At 36.7% G+C, this 24281-nt stretch overlaps 1 protein-coding gene across 2 annotated transcripts in view; it reads right to left on the bottom strand.

Annotated features, from left to right (window-relative positions):
* Positions 1-24281, bottom strand: part of ATXN10 (ataxin 10) — a 96033-nt gene that overhangs the window by 24701 nt on the left and 47051 nt on the right. Inside the window, exons 7-10 of one of the 2 annotated variants that reach the window (XM_090147410.1) lie at positions 20375-20540; positions 15464-15572; positions 13916-14085; positions 2501-3738 (exon numbers count right to left, since the gene is read on the bottom strand). In XM_090147410.1, the coding sequence (XP_090003536.1) occupies positions 3727-3738; positions 13916-14085; positions 15464-15572; positions 20375-20540 (457 nt within the window). In that variant the 3' untranslated portion in view covers positions 2501-3726. Of the gene's footprint in view, positions 1-2500; positions 3739-13915; positions 14086-15463; positions 15573-20374; positions 20541-24281 lie in introns of those variants that run through there. The other variant, XM_031597248.2, reaches the window with a different exon arrangement.

The raw sequence follows: 24281 nt of genomic DNA, 5'->3' as shown, positions 1-24281 counted from the left end.
GAAAGTAAAGTAGTACAGCCACCCAAGTGGTGGCAGTTTCCCATAATGACACACCCCAGAGTATCCTATTGCAATTCTGAAGTGACTTTAGTAGCAATAAAATGTTTTAAGGAACTGTAAAGAATAAGTTATTGAGTATATTTATATCATCTCAAACCTTGCAGCCAAGGAGGGTTAAAGTAAAAAGCAGAAAGCTAGTATGCTTGAAAATTGGAAACAGCACACAGACATTATTAATGGCATTCACTATTCTCTGTTTCCATGTTCCCTTGTATGCAGGGCTTCCAAGATTTTAGTGATGGGTCAAAGAACAAACCATTAATTTTCTACTGTGTGTGTAAAGGATGTGCACTCTATTACACGTTAAGTATGAAGCTATCTTTTATGATAATTATTTTTTTAGCATAGTAAAATAAAGCAAGTGTTTCAGGAAAGGACTATGAAATGTCTGTCCAGAACTTTAGGGAAACTGTAAGCAGTAGACTGCAGGACTGAACTGACTACTAAGCCAGAAGACAGTTTAATGGTGTTTGCTGTTTGTGTTTTAAATCAGACCAGTCAGGCAAGCCTTTAGAAGTCTGCAGATCGCCACACAACTTCGTTTTTTTTTTAAACAGCGAAGGATAGAATACTTCTAAGTGAACAATGCTAATCCTATTCTTCATTTTATATGAAATGTTACTGTTTCCAATAAACATATAAATAGCTAAATGATGGTCTTTCAGAAAGAAAAAAGAAATGTTACAATAATTGCTTTGTTTAAGGACTTGAAGATGTAGCCTCACATTCACTGCAAGGCAGTAAGAGCATATTGAGGTTAGTGACAAATTAGGTCACTGTAGTTGCTATCAAGTCTAAACTTCAGAAGAAGGAAAATTTAAGAATCTTTTGTATCTTCTTCCGTATGATTAACTTTTTGTCTTTTGATATCTTCAAGTCACAGTATATTCTTCATCTAAAACAGAACAGGTGGTGCATGATTTCAAAGCAAAGCAAGTATATTTTCTTCCATTTTTTAAAAATAAGTATGGGCTTCCTTTTTTTTTCTTTTAATTTTATAAGCCATTACAAAATATCAATCCCAGCTTTAGCACTTCTCTCTAAAGGCCTTTAATTTCTTCCTGCAAGTAATTTTATAATCAAATACAGTTAAATTATTATTATTATTATTTATTCAGTGCTCAGTACACAAATCCCAACAACTTTCACTGGAGTATTCAGGAAAAGTAAAAGATTGAAATGTTTGAATAACTGCATGATTAAAACTAGGTTATCGTTTAAGGATGATCCAACACGCTGCTTTCCCTTCAATCCTCTTTCACAAGTAGCTATTGGTTTATTTCCCCACATGACCTAGATGAGAAGCAACTGAAATGTATCACCTTTGCTTCACACATAGCGATAGCAGACTGACAAGTGTTGGGAGTTCACACACCTATTTTTAATGCCTTTTTCTGCTACTGCGCTTTTGTTGAAAGTACCAACTGAAAAGTAAAACAAACTGCTTGTAAGCAGTGTCAAAAATAAGAAGTATTATATTATCATAAACCAAGTGACTATAAATGGAGTGACCTCTTCAGTGCGGTGTCTCACTGTTTACAAAGCAGAAAATTTATTTTTTCTTCACTGAAATAATGCCATGAACTATTTCAGCAACATTTTTACTGGGACAACTACAGTCATATATTTTATGGATAGAAAACCCTTGTGTTCAAAAACATTGCCTGAAGAAAACAGTCTCCTGGAAACAGAATAATCCACAGCAATCTAAATGATTTCTCGCACACTGAAATCAAACATTAAAAGAAAACAGAAAATTTGCACTGAAATATTTAATACGAGGGAAGCTGAGGCACTAAAGAAATACTTTTATATGCAAAAAGCGTTCAAACACATTGAGAGGCTTTAGTCAAGTTAACAATCACTAACACGATGTGTGCATTCTTCCCATGGTATGGTGTGCTGTGAAAAAAAAAGTAATTTTGAACAAATATTTTGTAAATTTGATTTTTAGCATATATTTTCCATCGGTTGTGTATTGTATAAGATAGCTATTTTAATAATAAGAAGGGAAATACTCATAAAGGTGTTCTGATTTACCAACCCATTATGGAGTGGTTAGCAGCCAATGAGAAACAGAAAATATCAACGTACAGGATGACAAGCAAGACTTTTCCATCATTTAAAGAGAAAAACATTAACTTCTGTTTTGTAAAACAGTAATAGTTTAATTGAAGTGTTATTCTTTACCAGCTTGAATAAATGGGATAAACCCCTGTTTGTGCTTACTATTCAGGAATTTATTGTTCCTCATATTTCCGAGCAGAAGAGTTTTGCATTAGTTTGAGGTCTTTTCTTTGCAGCTTTTTTACAAACAGATCCTCAACTCCAGGACTTTTCTCATAATGAAAATTATAAATATATTTTTAACTGAAATACAAATCTGAATGTTGATCTTTTAGTGACTGTTCACTGTTCTTGATATCTGCTTTTGCTAAAGTAACAACATTTTAAACTGCTAGTTTTCCCATTGACAGTCACTACAGTGTGTGATACTGGCTGCAGTATGTTTTTATAACGTTTCCCTTGTAGCTTTGGAAAGTCCCAAATTACGAATGGCCAACCACAAAAGGATTCAGAAAGTAAACTAAACTGCACTCTGTATAATAGCGCTTGGCTCCTTCCAGTAGTTCTGTTACCTGAAACACTTCTATAAGCAATACAGCAAAGCAGAGTAAAATCCTTACACATCCTTGAACACAGCTGAGGAAATCCGTTATCAAATCACACAGTCCACTTGCTTTACAACACAGTTCCACTGCATACTAAATAGGCACTGCAAACTCCAAATAGTTAACTCAGAGCACCCTCTTACAAACAGATAAATGTAATACTTCACGAACTTCCTGTAGATTGAGAATATTCTGTGTTCTGAGAACCATTTTAAAGAAAAACAAGCTACTGAAAAGGTTAGAAATTACAAAATGCCACCATTAATAATACAGGAGCAGGGTACAGCAGCTTCAAAACTGTGCCCTGTAATTCAAGAGAATTACAATTGAACAAGCAAGGAGTTACCAAATGTTACTAACAAATAACTTCTTGGAGAGAGTATCTTTATTTTTGATCGCTTAGGACAAGGGGACCCAAGGTCTACTTTCACTCACTGAAAACAAAGTAAGTTGAAGAATCATTACAAGAGATGCAAGACAGAGTGGAAGGAAGGGAAAGACTCGCAAAGCTCATCCTAAGTAACAATATACTAGTAAAATCTGAAGGCTGCAACAAACTTGGCTTCTCCAGCCAATTTCAGCAGAGCTTCTCATCATATTAGAGGACAGCAGCTTCAGCACTAGCTTGTGGTTGCCCTTTCAGTCATTATAATGTTAAGACGGTCTCCTAGCAGCTGTTGACTCAAGACAACTAGCATTCTTTGACATCATTTCGGACTCATTGGGTATACAGCATTGGCCTTGGGCTCCTCTCAAGAAGACGTGTAGGAAAGGTAATTCTATGATTTGATTTTGGTGCAGGAAGATGAAAGTGAAGATGCCTCAAACTGAGATAAACCACGTGAACGAGAGCCATGCAGCATTCTGCTACTTGCCCTCAACATTGTTTATTTACTGTAGCCAATTGGGACCAGCCCAGTCCTCACATGACGTTGACTGAATCTCTTTGTTCTGCTTTCCACAAGGCAGGATTGTCAGCAATTATCCTCTACGTTTACCTGAAATTCTGAGAAAATGCATCTTACTTTAATGAATCAGCAAGCATAACCTTTGCAAAGGATCAGACTCTTATTAAGACAAATTTATCCACTTTGTTGAGATTAAAATCAACTTTACATTGAAAAAATACAAGAACCCTGACGTGATTTATATGTCTATAAAAATCATATATTTAGTATGTATGATATAAAATAACTCAGGTATGCATGCTCTAGCACTAAATTTCATGCTGAAAGCTTGCTAATGCCTCAGGCTTTTGAACAAGATGATACATGAAGCTGAACATAAGCAGACTGCATATTAGTTTCTTAATTTATCTCTAAATTGCATCTATCAAAGGCCTCTATTTTTTTTTTAGTATTTCTGTCTATAAATATCTTGCAGTCTAGTAATAACAAGTGCAGATAGCATGAAAGTAAAATTCCCAGATTCTGGATGAGTTCATCTATGCTGAACAGAATTCTAATTTTCTACATATAAATTTGCAAAGGAATTATTTTAACAAGTTGTAATAAATGCATCTTTCAAATAGTAAATTTACATTAAAACATTATTATGTAAGAGGATATATATATACATAGCCACAGCCATAAAACCAAATGTTTAAAACAATTTCAGTATTCTCTATAATTTTAATTATTTTCTTATTTCCTTTCTTCTCTTGCAACACATCATTAATTTGATTACAGGTTTGTATCTATGAAATCAAGACCGCAGATTCTGAAATCTAGAAACAAGTTCTTATTTCAAGGGACAGATTCATTACTGTACATTAAGTGTATATACATAAAGCATACACATAGTCATTAAAACTTCCTGAAATGGAAACTACATACACACAGAAACTCTTCCTAACAAAGTCCATAAAAAAAGCTCTCATGAATGAAGAGTGCATCTCAATACCTGATTTTTTTTTTTAAAGCACCAACACAAATAAGAAACAATTATTTTTAAGATCTAAAAATCACTATTCATTTTTCTTACAAGCAAAGAAAACTTCTGTACGTCTGTATTAATACAAATGTTTTCTTTGAAGTTGATTTTCAAAGGAATAGTTTGACACTTTTATAGAAAAGCCTGCAGGAGTAGGTTGACAGTAACAGTAGGTCAGAAGGTGAGAAGAGAAAAAGCATTGAATCAGATCCTCCATCAGCTGCCACTGAACTGATCCATTAAAAATCATATTTTCACTTTATAAATGAATAAAGTATTGTTGAAGCTTTCCTCAGAAGCTACAAATTCAAAAACCATTTTAAAAAAAGTAGATGAAGTGCTGAAGAACTAACGTGGAACTGTGCAATTCAAGGCTCAGAATTAAAAGGAGGCACTCCCAACCACCAGCTGCACTGCAAGTTCCAAGAGTACTGGCAGTAGTAAACATCCTCTCAAACTGTATTAGCTTCTCATGACTGGAGCTGCAGGGAGCAGGAATGGCTGAGAAAACTGATCAGACCTCTCTGGAAAATACCATTGCAGTGACACCTTATCTAAGTCCAAGAAAATTTAAATTAGGTCTAAGTTCAAGGGACCCTGTAAGTTTTATTATTAATTTACTGAATTGCAGTAAGCAAAACAATACATTTCTTTACTATTACTGTTTGTTACTAGAACACTTAATTGCCTGAAATAAATCCAGCAATATTCCTGAAGCAAAATACAAAACCTTATCTCTTCCTTGCTAAAGGATGAAAGGGTTTTTTAGAAAAGCTGGAAATCTTACTGAGAATTCCAATCTCTGAATAGCTCCATGGATGACACTCCTACTAAAAATCCATTTGAAGGTAAATCTTGCTGTTGACCCTCACTACAACTAAACAAGATATTACTAAGTTCAGTATGAATTCACTGAGCTCCATAATTGCTTTAGAATGGTAATTTCTAAGCCAAAATCTGAATCTCTTATTTTGCCAAAGATGACAACATCAACCCCAAAATAAAAAAACCCTCAACGTTCAGTTTGCAGATATAAAAATTTCAGCCCCTACAGGAACCTGGGGTCCTTAATATATACAATCAAGACCTCACCTTGGCTTTTGCAAATCTAGCTCAATCTGCGTTTCACAAACAGCCTTTAAAAACAAGACTACTCAAGAATTTTGGTGCCCTTCAGGCACCAGCATTACTGAACCACTCTAACATCACCAGGCTAAACAGCAAAGATCAGAATACTCTGGTCTGTAATTTCAGAACAACAGCATTGTCTAATGGCAGAAACTCAAAATTCAGGTAACAGTCTGCTGTTTCTTTTCTCTTTCTCAAGACACAAAGAAAAACAGAATAAAGGGGAAAAAAAAAACGAAAGAAAAAAAAAAAACACATCCAGGTTTCTTTTTAAAGTTAAGGTGCTTGTGATTTGGCCTCACATGCTTCAACAGGATTTTCAGCAAACAATTTTCTGGACTGGCAACAGAAGGTATACTGATTGAAGTCAAGCAGGGAAAGCTGCTTTTCTGAGACAGCACTGCTAGGCTGAAGCCTTCAAGACATTACAGTTCTACCAAATTGAATGACATGCTGCCACAGGAGTCTTTTTGTACACATCTTATGCAGATGCACAAAAACACGTTTATAAGCATATTCTGTAACACACGTCTTCATAAAAAGGCAGAGCATTTGACCAAAAGATGCTGACAGATCTTCTCAAAGAGAGATTACACCTGCAAAGGCCAAGAAAACATTCATTTGTGTCACAATGAAGCACTTTTAAGAACCACCTGTGATATATACAAGGGCTTCCTGTAACCCACTCATTACACAGGTGGTATAATGCTGGTTTATTTTACTTTTACAGAGATGACTGCCACACAGTGCACATTCCAGGTAAGTATTACATGAGGCCATTCTATAAACAAAGACATTTAAAAAGTCTGTAACATCATGAAACACTTTCCAATGAACAGTAAGTTTAATTTGTGCCTGCCATGTACTATATGAATACTACTCAGCCTACTGAAATTGCAGAAATTTCTCACCATTCTTCTATATGAAGGTCAATACTTTCTTTTCAAGATTTCAGTCTGCATAAGCAGCTTATCCTGAACAGAGACATTAGATATCAATGCTATGTATCCATTTTTAACACTTAGAATAGTGTTTATTCTAACTGTTTGAAAAAGCATGGAATTAGCTGTTGACATTTGACAATGGCATGATGAGCTTTTATTTATGGAGAGCTAGAGTCCTGTGCTGCATGACAACAGTAATAAGGTTCAGTATCAAATAGGATTAAAAAAAAAAAAAAAGCAGATCAACAAGTCTAAAAGTTGGTAAAAATAACACCAACTCCTTATTACTCATACTGTTCCACCATTTACAGATCTCATTCTTCTTTTTTGTCTTCAGCACCTGAATGCTAATTTTTAGTGGATGTGGTACTTCACTACGCCCTTAATGGTTGGAATAAGAGCAAAGGACTAACATAAAAACCATACAGGACCAGTACTAGAAACAGTTATCCTCTATATTGCAATGGATACTTTGAAAGACACTCTCACAGGCATTTTTCTAAAGGTGGCAGCTCAACACTACCTGAGTTGTGATCTCATTTCCACAGCAAAACCTATACTTTTAAAGCACTTCTGTGACAGAATCCTTAAGCTTTGTGCTGATGACTTTTATAGCAGCCAGGCTAGACAAAAGAGCAACTAAAAAGTTCAACACTCTGAATGTTCTTGCTCTTACCTAGTAAAGCATTAAGACATGGATGGTCCCATCCAAATATCTTAGGTAGTGAAACTGTGCTTATTTTTACAGTTAAGCATGCAAGATTTCACCACTTCAGTGATCAGATCGAAAAGTATCTTCCTTTTTGCTCAAGTCTGAACTAAGAAACTCCTACATTTTTGGCATATGTTTAACATTAGGAAAAAATGATTATCATATTGCTTCTTTCCTTTAGAAATCCATGTAGCAGCAGCTTAATTTTCTTCTCTCTTTCTCAATGGCCATACATAAATAAATGTGGAGTGGCCTTCATTGTACGTTACTCCAGATCCTCTCATGCCATGTCAGGAAGAATATAATTACTTAAAATAGTTAAGTTAGACTTGAACAGTTAGAACAGACAAGCACACACAGTCTTTCTGATAAATTTAGGTGAGAAATATTTTATTTAACAAATGGCTCAGTTGTCTTTTGTTTTTCTCCCAGTGAAGGAGAGAAAAGAAAACTGAATTCCAAACACAACAAATCTTGTTCATCCTGCAAGCAGAAGAGTCTTCAATTCAGGAAGACTTAGTCTTAGATAAAACAACTTAGCTCAAATGTATATAAAAAATACAAGTTGTGTTAAACAGCATCCGGACCTTTTATACGCTATTTTTGTTTAGACTTTTTAAACTGTTCTTCTTTTCCTGTTTCTCACAGAAAAAATTCCACTGAGCTCTGTATTGCAATTACATTAGTAGAAGCACCTCTATCAACTCAAATAAAGAAAAGGCATGTCAAAAAATTTCCCTGACAAATTGTTTGTCTCAGAATGAACTTATTTATCTAAGAAGGTGATAGTCACACGTACCACAGGCAACTCTGTACTTGTTTTTTTTCCCCCCTACACAAACAATGCAACATTTCTGTAAAATGCTTTCTGAGATTAATATCCTAGAATTGGGTTCATCAGCATTGCCATTATGCAAAAACTTCTTGGCATAAGAATATGGATTTCTTTACTTTTGAGATCAGCTTTTCTTAATTACAAAAGACATTTCAACAGCATATTTGTGCAAATTCACCAGTAGGAGATCTTAATCCTGTGCTGAATGGGCATCAGACTGGCATAGAATATCAACTTTATACACGTTGTTACACAAAGTAACAGGCATCAATAAACTATCAATAATGGCAATCTGCGCAACTAATGTAGGATGAGGAATCCCAGGCATCCCTACAGACTGGAAGGAGCGGTCCTTGAGAGCAGCCCTGTGGAGAAGGACCTGAGGGTCTTGATAGATGAAAAACTTAACATGAGCCAGCAGTGTGCCCTTGTGGCTCGGAAGGCAAATGGTATCCTGGGCTCCATCAGAAGAGGGCTGGCCAGCAGGGACAGAGAGGTGATTGTTCCCCTCTACTCTGCTCTTGTGAGGCCCCATCTGCAGTACTGCATCCAGGTCTGGAGCCCCCAGTACAAGAAAGACAGGGAGCTGTTGGAGAGGGTCCAGAGGAGGGCCATGAAGATGAGCAGGTGACTGGAGCACATCCCCTACGAGGACAGGCTGAAAGAGCTGGGCTTGTTCAGCCTGGAGAAAAGAAGGCTGCGGGGTGACCTCATTGCAGCCTTTCAGTACCTAAAGGGAGCCTACAAAGAGGAGGGAAATCAACTCTTTGAAAGGGTGAGTGACAGCAGGACAAGGGGAAATGGTTTTAAGCTGAGGGAAGGGAGATTTAGGTTGGACGTCAGGGGGAAATTCTTTACAGAGAGTGGTGAGGTACTGGAACAGCTGCCCAGAGAGGTTGTGGATGCCCCGTCCCTGGAGGTGTTCAAGGCCAGGTTGGATGGGGCCCTGGGCAGTCTGGTCTAGCATTAGGTGGAATGGTTGGTGGCCCTGCGTGTGGCAGGGGGGTTGGAGATTCATGATCCTTGAGGTCCCTTCCAACCCTGGCAATTCTGTGATTCTGTGATTCTGGCGAGTTCACACGCAACTAGCTCAGCAACTGGTATCTTCAAAACAGCAGTTCTATTTGCTCTCTTCTCCTCATGCAAGTGTATGCAATTCCAGAGTGATTGATAAAAAAGGTAATAATCATAAAGTTATCAGTTATTGTTACTAGTTGCTTATTCTTAAGTATGACAGAATTCAGTAAAAAACATGTAATGGCAATTCTTGTTTATACAAGACACATTACAGAAGCCAGAACATACTGCTGCCAGCACGTACACAACTTTTTGAAGTCCAAAACGATCGTTTTATCAAACATTCTTCTTACAAATACCAATCCATTCAGCATATCAAAACATGTAATTCAGCAGTAAGCCTGGCAAGACCTATTTTAATAAATGCATCTCAGTTAACACCTTAAACATCTGTCCGCTCCCTTATATCTTCAGAACTGATCACAATAGTGTAAATAAAACTATGAGGAAGTTAAGTTGGAATGAATGCATTCCTGAACTAACAAAGCAAAGAATGCTTTCTAAAAACAAAGAATGCTTTTAAACAAAATGAAGTAATAAAGCACTCGTAAGATTTTTTTTAATTACAAGACTCTTCACTACTGCCAACAAACTAGTATGTAAAGCCCCTACAACTTTTGCTCTTACAGCAGGGGGATGTCATAACTAGAGATAGAGAAGTAGCCTCTGTAGAAGCATTATCCTTCCACTATTGGCTTTCTCTGTTCCTTTACCTCTGTTACTTGTGGTAGGATTGCACTATCATATGTTAAGACACATCATTTATCATTATTACTGGGAAATGAGGCCTACTGTGACTGAAAGTTACATAGAGATATTAGAAAAAGTAAGTATGAAAGCCTCGGCTTATTAATGAGTCACGATACTAACAGTGCTGTTTAAGAAGTTTTGATAAGGTATGTATAACCCTCTCATATCATGAAACATGTGGAACTGACTGAAGAAAACACAATTCCCATGGTAAGCCAAAGTCAGTCCAGTGGTTGGATGGTTACAGCCAGAGGGTCGTGGTCAACAGCTCTATATTTAGATGGAGTCACAAGTGGTGTCCCTGAGGAATCTGTCTTGGGACCAGTGCTCTTCAACACCTTCATCAATGACCTAGATAGTGGCATTGAGTGCATCCTCAGCAGGTTTGCAGACAACAGGTTCAGTGCTGCAGTTGATAAAACAGAAGGAAGGGATGCCATCAAGAGGGACCTACACAAACTTAAAAAGTTGCCTCGTGTGAACCTAGTGAGAATCAAGAAGCCTAGTACAAGGTGCTGCACTTCAGTCAGGGCAATCGCAGACAGAAGTACAGACTGGAAGAAGAATTCATTTAGAGCAGACCTGCAGGGAAGGACTTGAAGATTCTGGTGGATGAAAAGCCTGACATGAGCCAGCTGGGTGCTCTTGTAGCTTTGGAATACCAATAGAACCCCAGGCTGCATCAAAAAAGGGGTAACCAGCAGAGCAAGAGATGTGACTGTCCTCGTCTCTCTGCCCTTGTGAAGTCTCATCTGGAATACTGTGTGCTGGAGCTCCAGGCTTGGACAATAAAGATTGTTGGAGCAGGTCCAGAGAAGGGTCATGAAGATGATCAGAGGGCTGGAGAAGACAGGCTGAGGGAGCTGGGCATGTTCAGCCTGGAGAAGAGAGAGCTCTAGGGAGACCTTACTGCAGACTTTCAGTAGATAAAGGGAGCTTCTAAACAGGAAGGAGATGAACTTTTTACATGGTCTAATAGTGATAAGACAAGGGGAAACAGTTTTATACTAAAAGAAGAGATTTAAGTTAGATATGAGTAGGAAATTCTTTACTGGTAAGGCGCGGGAACAGGTTGCCTAGAGAAGTTCCACCTCACATCCTTCAATATAATTCCACAAAATATTTCACATATTGCACCTGGAATATTCCAGGTATTCCACAAAAACATATTCCATTCGCATAAACACCTATTACATTGTAAAAAGTCAGAGATGCAGCTGTACAAGAGCCTATAATAGAATTATTATTTTTTTCAGAAATACTAAAATTTTTCATTCAAAACATTAATACAAAAGGGAGAAGGATCATCATTATCACATTTCCCATTCATATGTTCTATGCACACATCATTAGCACGCATGAAACAGTCTAGCATTTGTCAGATTTTTAAACTTTCTATGCACCTGGAGAAAAAAATAAAGGAAAAAGGACATGCACTGTGATAACACCCTGGTGCCAATTATAAAGGTCTAATTTCAAGTGCTGCAGTTTCTTCAAATCAGATTTAATGGCTTTATGTAAAAAAGAAACTAGCATCTTTATAAAATGAAGAAATCACAAAGAAAATATTTAGTAAACAGAAGCCAACTGATTTTTCAGTATTCACTTTCTCAATAGCTCCCTATCAACACAGAATTAGACCAAGAGTATCTCATCATATGCAACTTCCTGCAGAGTAAACACTATTAACTGCTGTATTTTTAGTACTTGTTGAAATTAGTCTCATTTGACTACTGTAAGAGGGAAGGTAAAATACTGTTATATTCTTTCCTACAAATTTGACAGTCTTTCTTCCATGCTTTTCATTCTTTAGTCTAAAAACTGTTTCATTAAGAACTTTGATTCAAGCTAATAAAGCAATAAAGGAATAAAGGAAAATCACCCCTTTTTTCCTTGTACACAATAACCTACTTGATCTTCTCAGTATTCAAATAAACCATAAGACAACATTTTTCTGTAGTTGCAATTCCTGCTGAAATTAGAGCAGTCTAACAAGAATTGGAGGAAAGGGTTTCATAGTTGAAAACATTTTGCTGTTCCCTCTTTTTCCTCACTGTGAAAAAAAGTCCTTTATTTTCCATACAGGAATTTCAAATATAAAGGGTTCAAAGTAATGTGATAGAAGCAGACCTGTATTTTTGAAGTTACATGAAAAAATTCAAAGGGGGAAAAAAAAAAGCAGTAGACACTAACTCAAAAATTAAAGAAGTTTGTACAATAATTCATTTTTCCTTCAAAATGAGATCTATATTCAAGCATTTTAAATGAAGTGCAAACATGAAAATAGTAAAGAAATTGGGCATTGGTAAGCAGTTTATAGGACTGAGGCAAATTCAGTGAGGCATGGATATGGAGAAATGGGCCTTCTGAGGCCAAGTGCAGAATCCTACACCTTTAGAGAAATAACTGCATGCAGTTAGGGACTAACTCCTTCTGGAAAGGAGTTCTGCAAAGAAGGACCTAGGTGTCCCAGTGGACAAGAGGTTGACCATGAGCCAGAAGTGTGTTCTTGTGGCCAAGAAGACCAATGGTATCCTGGGGCACATTAAAAAGAGTGTGGCCAGAAGGTCCAGGGAGGTTCTCCTCTTCCTCCTCTCTGCCCTGGAGAACCTGCATCTGGAGCACTGTACCCAGTTCTGGGCTCTTTAGTTCAAGAAAGATAGGGATCTTCTAGAGAGAGTCCAGCAGGGGGCCACAAAAATGAATAGGGGCCTGAAGCATCTCCCTTACATAGAAACTGAGAGATCTAGGATGGTTCAGCCTGGAGAACAGAAGACTGATGGGGAATTTTACCAATGCTTATAAATATCTGAAGTGCAGGAGTGAAGTGCATGGGGCCAGGCTCTTTTCAACAATGCCCAGTGACAGAACAAGGGGCACTTGGCAGAAGCGAACATAGGAAGTTCCATCTGAACATAAGGAAAAATTTCTTTACTTTGAGGGTGACAGAACACTTGAACAAGATGTCTCCTTTGGAGATATTCAAAACCCACCTGGATGCTTTTCCGTGTAATCTGCTATAGAAAACCTGGCCAGGCTAATTGGACTAGATGTCCAGAGATCCCTTCTAACCCTTATAGTTCTGAGATTCTGTGAAAATGTAGACAGACATATTACATTTCTGTACAAAATTTAACATATCTGTTGTATTAGCTCAAAAGCACCCCAAAATAACCCCAACCTTTACAAGACTGATTTTAATCCCTAATTATAGATCAACAAAATATTTTTATCAGTAATTAGAGTCAACAGTTTACAGGCTGGTTCAGCCCAGTTCCATGACTAGCAGGGCAGGGGGACCCATGGACCCACCCCCCAGGAAAGGAAAAGGATAGACAGATGGGCCTAAAAGCGAAAGAGTGGCAACAACCTGAGGAGAAACAAAATAATTTACTAAATATGATACTGGAATGTAAGATAACACATTATAATACAATATAATATGATATAATTAGAACTGAAGCTAAAAAAACAATTGAGAGAAAATGTCCAAAAGCTGAAGCCCTTATTCTAATGCTGAGGTGAGACGATGTAGGGAGCTCACACACTGCCAAGATCAAAAAGGGAAGGGCAAATGACCTACGAAGGGCCTTTACTTCTTTTCCCTCTGAGCAGAAATGATAAGAGAACAGCAAACAGTCCTCTGGGGCATGTGGTTCTTCTTCTCTTCTGGGGCAGGCACCTGGAACTGGAGCATGAACTCCTTAACTCCCAGTGCATCACATGATGTTATGATATGGCACACCGATAACGGTACACATCTGCTCATATATGAGAGTTTTGTGAGAAATAAGTATACACTTACCTTGTCTTGGTTTTCCTTATTTTTGTAACACAAGTTTCCAATCAAACGAATGAGATGAGCTTTAAAACCCACAGCTGGATGTGAAATTTCTTCTTGCCATTTCATAGCATGTGTGGTGGTGAAAATATTTACAGCCTGTTTTCCAGCAAGATGAGTTAGTCTCAGGGTATCTACAGAAAACAAAAATACTTAAATTATTTTCCACACAAAAATTAGCATTACTTTGCACAGAACTATACTACCATTTCTAATTGTTAGGTTCAAGAAAGTCAATAAATTTCATATTTTTAGGATTATATCAAAATAACTTCGAAAGTTTTATAAATTTTTATTTTTCAATTTGTGCTAGTGTAAACCATACAAGGCTGTTCTCAAGGCCAGAAGGTACTTCTGAATCTTTTTTTACACACTTACATAGTTCATGTATGAAGTCCGAAGGGTAGTTCTGACTATCTCTGCTCTCAGAGTCACAATTTGTAGGCTATTGAGACTTCTGGCATTGAAAATACAATTTGATTTCTGATTTAAAATAGAAAATTTCTAGAAAAACTTAGTTAATAATTCTATAAATAATACATAAATACGTATTAATTATGGAATTACTTTTTTTCTCTCTTCTTCAATCTGTTCCTAACTCTATAGTATGAGAAAGGATATTCTGCACATCTTGCACTCTGACCTATAATTACAAAACACCGACTGTCATAGTTGTGCAAACTGGGAAATACTAATTTATGTTATGGTAAGTGCTAGATGCCCCTGTAATCAAATACAGAGGTTGTTTTTTTAATTTATCCTGAACCCTAGAATACCTCAAAATATTCATAATTAACATGTGTTTCATCCATTTTCAGTATTACACACATTTTAGTATTACATTTCTTTTTCCTTTAGTATTACATATTTCTCTTTAACATCCATCAAATTTTCACAAGTTATTCAGAAAACGATACTACATGTCAATCTGAGACAGTGCTACAATTTAGGAAGGTCATGTCAGTTATATCATCCTCCTTCCTCTCTGAGTATATAGGGTCTCTATGGACCATCTTGGCTTAATTTCATTTGTGAGCAACTCTCAGTTTGTTGTTTCTTAGCAGAGGAAAGTTTCCTTCATACTAAACTTCCAAAGTCACAGAATTTGGCTAAAACTTGAACTGTACTTAGTTTCAGGAATTCGGGAAAAAGAAGGAAAGAGGCTTGGAGAATTATCTTTTCCACTTTTCGAGGTACTTCTTCACACATTCAGTCCATGGAAGAACAGTGGAAGCACTTCTTTTTGCACAACTTTTACTGTATAAATAGTGCAGAGCTGAGAGTTGAATAAAGGCTCTGTTGGGTAATAGGAGCCAACAGAGCAAGCTGAGCAGCAAAAAAATTCCAGGAACAAATCAAATATTTGAAAATGTACATTAATTCAATCTCCTATTTATTTTTTTTAGAAGGTCAAAATCAAAATTGCTACCAGTTGTGAAAAACATGTTTTCATTCACAGAGCAACATGATTTGGAGCAAGCCAACTGCTAATAAACTGTGGCTTTCACTTACCTATGGCTGTTTGAAGCAAATCAGGCAAGGTCTGCAGATACTCTAGTTGTTCATTGTTTGATGTCATTTCACAAAGAATGTCAAGAAGCCGAATTGTGACCAGGGCTTCCTATAAATGAAAACTACATTTCTGAAAATGTTTTATGAACGATATCGTAAGAATATAAAAGTTCAACTATCTGTCAGAGGACAAAAATTCTTGGAACCTCAGTTTCTTTTTGCCGCCTTCTTTCGTCTTCTTCATAGCCACTAAGAATCTGTGCAAAGAAAGGGATCTTTCTACAACAATGCATTACATTGAAATAATTTATTTTCTACGGTCTAACAGTGTTATACGTGCCTTGAAAAATCATGGGGAAAACAAAACAGAGGCATAACGGATGTTTTTAACAAAAACACAGTAGCTTCCACAAGCAGAAAAGCAGAAAATTACTAGCTGAGAAAATTATTTCTGTATAAATGTTTTCTTTGACTTTATTCAGTAGGACCGTCCCACTTTAAAGACACAGACACCGCCTGCAAGACACCAATTTGTTATCCGCAGGAATTCTGTAAAGTTCTGTGGTCAAATGAACTTTGGCTGCGAGAATTTACATTATTCTTGGGTAAATAGGATTCGGATCACAGATGCAGCATTTTGGTTAGGTATGAGACACAATCTTATTTGTGCATTATTTATTCAACTAGAGAACTATATTTTCTCACAGGCTATATTGACGCACGTTTAGAATGACAATCCACTCCCGTAGGAATGAATAGTAAGATTCTGAACACACATATTACTCAAGAACCATATTGTGACTGCAAGAAGATGGCACAGAAGGTGTGGTATGTAAACTGAAAGTAGCCTTAAAAAGACCCATACACAGACCACATTAACTATTTCTGTCTTGTTTTCTTTACATCCAGGAAAATAATACCTTTACATACAAATATCATTATATTTTTGAATCCATATAAAAACAATACAGCATAATTTAAAGAATCAGCAAGAGTGTTTAATGTTAAGGACTACGAATATAACATTCTTTATTACTTCCAACAACCTTTGACAACAGAAATGGGTATAGAGGCCAGATGCTAAAATTGTATTTCGACTTTCTTCCTCACATAAGTGTACAACTCAACTTGCCCTGAATTAATTCAGTAAAGTGCTTTCTGTAACACAGAAACAGTCTTTGAATAAATTGGTCATTGTACTAGAATAAAATTAGCATACTTCAACTGTATTTCAAAGAAAGCAATAAGGTATTTGCATTTTTCATCTCATATTGCACTGTAACAAGACTGTAGCATAACCAACATCCTCTTCAGCTTGTACACTTAACACTGATCTTTTTGCAAAATTTATCATAGAATCACAGATTGGTTTAAGTTGGCAGGGTCCTCTAGGTCCATCTGCTCCAATCCCTGCTCCAGAAAGGACACCCTGTGTGGGATACCCAGGACATCTGTGCAGCCTCTCAGTACCTCCAAAGAGGTAAAATCTGCAACTTCTTGGGCACAGAGTTAGACTTTACGACAAGACTGAGTTACCTGCTTAACACCTGTAAAGCAGACAAGTGTCAATGGCAGCCATAAATCACTCTAGGAAGATACAGCAGCCTTTGCTGCCCATGTGTACCCCACTTTCTGCCCACTTACATGATAAAGGTCTGTAGTAGATAATACTGGGAAAAGCCACACCTTACTTATTTCTCATTCTTATGCTTTTTCACTTTTCATTACCACCACGCTATTCCTCTCTCCTTTAAAAAAAAAAAAACAAAAAAAAGGGGGGGGGGGGAAAGGAAAAAAGAAAATAAGAATAAAGGAAAATAAAATAAAAGAAATAGAACGAAAGAAGAAAACACCTTTGTTCACTGCTCTCTCCATACTTCTCTGCACTACTCTCTCTTCCTTCCTCCTTTCTCATCGTTTGTCTCAGGTCCACCACAGTTCCACTTGGATTTGAAAAGAGGATTGCTTAGAAAGCACAAATAAAGCCACAAATTCTTATCTACTTATGAAGCTCGAATATACATACATTTTTGCACATGTACACATACCTATTTTTTCAAACCCGTGTTTCAAACCTTTTCAGGTTTCTCTATGGCTGCACAAAAGAAAGGTAATAAGATAGAATATTTCCTTAGCAACTCAAAGACAATAAGCTATTCAGAATGCAAAATGTTTTAAAAACTGACAGCCATCATAATTTGGATATAATCTGAGAAGTAAGCAATGAAATTACTGAAAAGTTTTTTGAACATATTTTCAGAGAGATCCAGAAAAGATGTTCTTTATAAAGAGAAATCTAGGGAAGTGTTTTATTTTACAAGCTGAAAACTAGTGAAAACAAATTAATGTTGAAGTCAGGCTTGTAATGAAAAGCTATTTAAACATTGGTTTAAACACTGCAGAAGCATGGAATTAACTTCTCATTGATTTGAGACAGAAGGTACAAGACCTAATGTTCCTTATGAAAAAAAAGCAGCATCTACATATAATAAATTTAGCAGTGAACCTGACCCCTGAGACAGCACTCTGGGAGTTGGGCCTGGTCAAAGACTATTCCCAGAAGGCAGTTTTCAAATGTGGCCTCCTAGCTGTGGAGGCCATGTCAGCTTCCTAGTGCAGGCATTGCCTGACAAAGGCGCTTAGCCTCAGGGCCAAATGGAAGTCCAGGCAGAGTTTAGTTTAATATCACAGATGCTGAATAAAGCATTTTAAATGACAGGCATTGTACACAATTGCTCTTTTTTTCCCCTCCATTTAAATACCATTCTTAGGCAAAACCTAAAATGTTTACCTAATTAAAGAGAAATTGGTACTGTTTTTCATCATTTCTAACAAGAAACAGCTTAATGAATTTATCTGGATTTTTTCTTTACCTATGGCAAGCATGTATCATGAATAAATGCATACAATCAATATACAAATCAGTATACACTTAAAAAAACCAACACGCTGCCATTTATTTCACTATATTAAGCTCTTTATGGCTTATGGCTTATTTTGTGATCCTTAAATGAGCCTCTCATATACCATACTTATGTGTGAAAAGGATAAAAAGTCAGTGTCAGCTGGACATTATATATTGAGAATATTACTATTCTCAATACTGTTGGCCCAAAAGATTCAAGCTGGACAGAGGCCTCCTTCTGCTAGCTGCAAACAAATGTTTTTTTCCAAGAACTGAAACCACTGAATACTTAATACTGAAAGGAACCATACAGGATTAAAAAGAAAAAAAATGAAGAATAAAAAAAGATGGAACTATCTCAGCATATTTCCTCTCACGTCAAGCTGATACCTTTTCCAGAAGTAATCAATTAAGTTTGGAAATGCAGTTTAGCTTTACTGTGCAGTCAGTAGTGTTTCAGGGGAAGCACAAGAAGTGAAAACCCCTCCTTTGAAAATAAGGAAAGGATTCCAGTGATTTTTTCTCTTTTTTTTTTTTTTTCTTATGCACACAGCTATCACCTCCTCCTAAGGTGATTTTAGGTGTATATTCATAGCACTTCTCAACATACATGTAAAATACTAATAAAATTTAAACTAGAAAAAAATAGTAAGGAAGTGCAACACATCATGTAAAAACATATAAAAATCACTACTTTCCACTTACAATTATGACAGCTGTTCAGAACTACTTCTACAAAATCAACTATTACAGCTTAATTTTAGCCATAAAATACTTCCAAGTACACACAATGTACTACATTGGCCCTATGAAAAGGCAGAAGCCAGCTGTGACTTCTTTTTAAATATAGCTTTTCATTATTAAGGAAATCTGTTAATTACACTTCTGAAACTAAGTAATTAATCAGTATTCAACTAATTTGGTGTATTTCTTTTCTCAGGCTTTGAGTATTCTGTCTCACTGTCTTAAAAGAACAACTCATCTTCAGTTGAGCTGAAAAACTAAAAATCTATGAAAGACATCAAGAATAGAGACCGATATTACTGTCACTACCTGCTTAGAATATAATCACCTAAAGCACAACACAAAAAAGCTCACTGCAAGATATGGTGTTAATTGTTCTGCACTCCCAAACACATTGGTGACGTCTTTGAGAAGCTTGTTGAAAGTAAAAGGAAAAACTGGACACCAAATAATTTGAAAAGACCTTTACTCTTAGATGGTCTAAATCTCCATAGTGTACAATATGGTGTGGCAAGTTGCCAGCAACTCTTGGATACTTCATAAGAAGGAAATAAAATAAGACCATCCAGAACTCAGCTCTGTATCTGAGGCTCCCAAAGTGCAGCCCACAAGCCACTTGTGACCCATAAAATCTTTCCTATTTAGCTTGCAAAGGGAATTTATTGTGGCCATCCTCAACAGAAACACTTCATTAAGTCTGAAGCAATAATAAATTTCTTCCAACTGCACTGGAGTTGAGGCAAGTGTCTGAGGGCTCAGGAGACAGGAGTTATTTGCCACTAAGAATCCAGTAAGCTCCGCAACTTCAAACTGAGAACCCAAGCTAACCCCAGGAGTGCCACCTTTTGAGAAGAATGAAGGTCCACCAAAGAACCCCAGATCACATAGAAACAGGGAAGAGTCAGCAATTAAAACCCTCCATTCCATGGTGAGTCACAAAACATTTCAGACAGCAACCTTGCAATGAGCTGATTACATGTGCATTCCATGAAGAGAACTTACATTCCAGGTCCTGAACAGTCAGGGAACATCTGCCCAACAAGCAGCCAAATGCATTTCCAAAAAATTAGTGCTGGGGAGCTTACTAGCATATTAAATATTAATTGAAATAGCTATCAATTATTGTACAAAAACAGACAGCCCTAAAACTGTGAACTCTATTACTGCTTTCCTCATACAAAGGAAGCTTGGGAATGCAGTCAAGTAGCAATTCACCACTTCACATCCTAATATTGTAACATGTTCGTTTTAATTAATCATACCTCATCTTCTGCATCTGCTGCAGAAGTCAGCTTGAGCACAGCTTCACATTTCTCTTGGAAACAGCCTGCAAGGAAATCAGCATGTCTCATGAACGCATTCATTTCTTCACTGGTAACTGAGTTCTTCTCACTCACTTTTGCCATTATCAGGTCTAAAAAAGTAAGCCTAGAATCAGAAGACACCTTGTTAATTATATTCACTAAACATTACAGAATTATCAGTTGAATAAGTAAAGAGTTTTTTAAAATGATATAAACAATGAGCATGCTACTAACAGTGGATTTTTAAAAAACAAAGAACACTGGCAATCACTGCCTATCTGTTGGTTTATTTCTGCACACAATTAATTTAATTCATCCTCTGATGAATACAATCTGGACAAATGTTCAATATTTTTCTCAGGTCTATTTCAATTTCTTATGTTCTAACATAACATTATTATGCATACTATATATGTCTAAAATTTCCACCCAAAAAGACTTTTATAAATTGTTAAGTAAACCAAACCAAACACAGACTATTTCACAGCTTCCACATGGCCCTCACCTTGCACTTCACTAATCTTCCTCCCCAACCCTAAGCCCAGTTCAGAGAAGTTCCTAAGCCTAAGTTCAGAGAAGAAAAAAAGGAAATAAAAATTGATGTGTAGGTTGCTCCAAAAGTAATATCTTCTATTTATTTCAATGGAAACTACAACTGATATAAAGAGAACAACAACACTATTTGTTAGAGCAAATTTTCATCTACAAAGCACTTGTTTTCAACATAGTCACCATCATTTACTATGCATTTTCACCAGCCATGAATAAGAACTCTGCATGCTGTACGTGTAAAAAATCTGCACCAGCAGGGATGATCCACTGCTTCAAAGCTGCTGTGATGGCACTCTTGCTAGGAAAATGTTGTCCATGCAGTCCATTCCATTTTTCATCAGCCTGAACAGATGGAAATCAGCAGGTGCCAAATCCAGACTATATAGTGGGTGTGAAAGGATAGTCCAGGCAAGATTGGCAACATGCTCCAAGATCTTCAAAATGGTATAAGGCCTGGTGTTATCATATAGCAAAAGAAAGATTTTCTACTTCTCTGGCCTGACTCAGGAAGTTCAAGCCTTTAGTGTAGTCAGCGATAAAGGCTGATAGTTTGTCTAGATTCTAGTAAATTCTGAAGGATCATTCCTTTCCTATCCCAAAAGACATCACTTTATCCACTGAGGTCTGCACCTTGAACTTATTCTTCGCAGGGGAATTTTCATGTTGCCACTCCATGGACTGTCATTTTGACTCCAGCCTGTAGTGGTGACACCACGTCTCATCACCAGAGAGGATGCAATCCAAGATACTGTCACCTTAAGGGTCATATTGGCTCAATAGGCCCTGAAAAACTTGCAGATGGCATTTTTTCTGTCCCAGCATTTGTGGGATCCACCTTGCACAAACTTTGCAATATTCCAACTTTGCCATCAACGTTTCAAACATACTGCAGCCAATATTCAGTTTCACGCACAGTTCCCTGTGATCAACTGATGGAGATATTCTTCATTTTGTGGTGTAACAGTTGTGCATGGCCATCTGGAACATGGCTTGTACTACCTATGCAGTCATCACTGTTGAAACACTACACCCACCATTTCACTGTGCTAACAACCACAATTAGATCTCCCTAAACATTCAGCAAGTGTTGATGAATGTCACTAGATGCAATTTTTTCCACATGAAGGAATTTATTCACACACTTCTGCTTCATATGCACTTTCATTTGTCAGACTGCATCTCTGTTGTAATCTGTCACATGGCAGCAAAATTTAAAGAAATTTTGCTGAGAAGGTTCAAGCTTTACTGTTATACCACCAACATTCACCTCTAACATAATATGCCAAAATAATAAAATAGGAGGCATTACTTTTGGAACAGAGCTCACATGTACACTGGGCTCTTTTATAATTGTCACTAGATGGATTACTGTAAATCCAAGTTAATTATTCATATATCCAATGGGAGTAATTCAGCCTACTAAAAGTGGATACATAGCTGCTCAGCTAAGTACTCAGGTCACTTAATTTAACAATTCTAATGTTGCTTTATTTCTGATGTCCCTTCACACTATCATGGCAAACTCAGAGTATTTTGAGGAAAGAGAACTTTAACGTGGCAGAGGCTCTACCACAGCTTTGCTGTTGAACTCCAGCACTGAAGAGAGAGCATGGGCTAGTGGAGTTAACTGTAATTCTCTCAATCTGAAAGAGCTCTATTTATTGAACAAATTCAACAGTAGGCTATTTTACTGAAATATTTGCAATTCAAATAGAAAGGCTGACATTTACATACATGGAGCAATTCAGATGGTTTTTCTTTCTTTTTCTTTTTCCCTTTTTTTTTTTTTTTTTTTTTTAATTCACCAAGCAAATTGTCAGAAGAGGAAGAAAAATGTCATCTTCTGTGGAAACAGCATGGTCACTGCTTTATTAACCTCACCCCTATTAATCAAGTAACAGTTACTCAGTTCTTGCTAAACTTAGCCCTAAATGTCATTAACATAGCTGCATTGAACAATTATCTGAATGAGTACAAAATGCTTTTTCAATGCGGTAGCACAGAAATGTACTCAACACATTTGCAAAAGGGTAGACTTAAGTCAGAAGTCTGTCAAACACTGATAAACTCTCTTCACTTACAAACGTGATCAAACAACAACACAGAACAGTCATTATGTTTGTTCAGCAGATTAAAACTGGGTAACACCAGCTTTCCTGTCTACAACCTACCATCAACCAACAACCTTAGACTTTCAGCTTTGGCAATCCAGACTAAAATCAGGTTAACTACATTGACATTTCACTCATCCTCAGAACAGGGCTAGATTTTACTCATCTGTTTTTACCAGGTTTAGAGCATTTCAAGTGTACATTAAGCTATGAAAAAAAGGCTCCTCACAGAATTTATGATTACTGGAATTATTCCCATAAAATACTATCTCCTATGTAACAGAACACCAGTCAGCTACTGTTGCACCAGTAAACCAAATAGCCATGTTTAAAACAGGCAAGCAATTCTTTTGTAAAGAATTTAGAGGGTCACCCTGTATTTACATAAACTGCATTAGTGATACAAAATTATTACTGCTAAGAAAATTTTTAGCGTTACTCTTACTCTTGGAATACAATCAGGTACCTTGTAAAGCAGCCATAATCCTTCTGGAGAGAAATAGCAGTGATATTTAAAAGAAATTACGTGCAGGCAGTACATGAAGATTGTCTGTTCTCTTGAGGTATTTATATGTCAAGACTGTTTTACTGAGTTGTCTTCCAAGCAGTCAGTCAGGACGTGCCCATCTTTCCCCAGAATTTCCAGCAAGTCTGGCATTCAGCCAAAAATTTCCTGAGAGCAATGCTTTTTGTTCTAATTCAAGTTCCCTCACATTCCTTTCTTTTACTGTTTCTCTCTGTTTTCTTCCAAAGCTCCCAAGAATTTTTCAAAGTTATTTCTCCTAGATAATACAACTTGCTCATTTCTTTTATCTGATTTCACAGTTGTTTAGCCATTCAGATGATAGCTAAGGGCAAACAATTAACAACAAAGTGCCACAAAACATGACAAATGCTAGTACCAGTTTTAGCATGTCTCACCATGAATCTTCATTCAATATCTGAATAGAAATGTATGTGTTTATTACATTTATTTGGAATTGATCGTGCCAGTAAGTGCAGTGTTATCTTCCTTTTTTTTTTTTTTGGCACCATATAGGAATACCTTTGTCAATCTCATGTTCCCCACCCCCCCAACCAAATTTAATTCATTTCCTCCTAAGACTAATCAAATTAGCAAGAACATGGAACAATTATTATCAAGTATTTGCAATCACGTATAAAAATGCTGTTGTCTCTCAGAATCTGCAAGCAAATTACAA

The sequence above is a fragment of the Phasianus colchicus genome, chromosome 1 (genome assembly GCF_987193195.1).
Source record: "Phasianus colchicus chromosome 1, bPhaCol1.hap1.1, whole genome shotgun sequence".
Taxonomy (NCBI): Eukaryota; Metazoa; Chordata; class Aves; order Galliformes; family Phasianidae; genus Phasianus; species Phasianus colchicus.
This window is presented reverse-complemented; position numbering and strand designations above follow the sequence as displayed.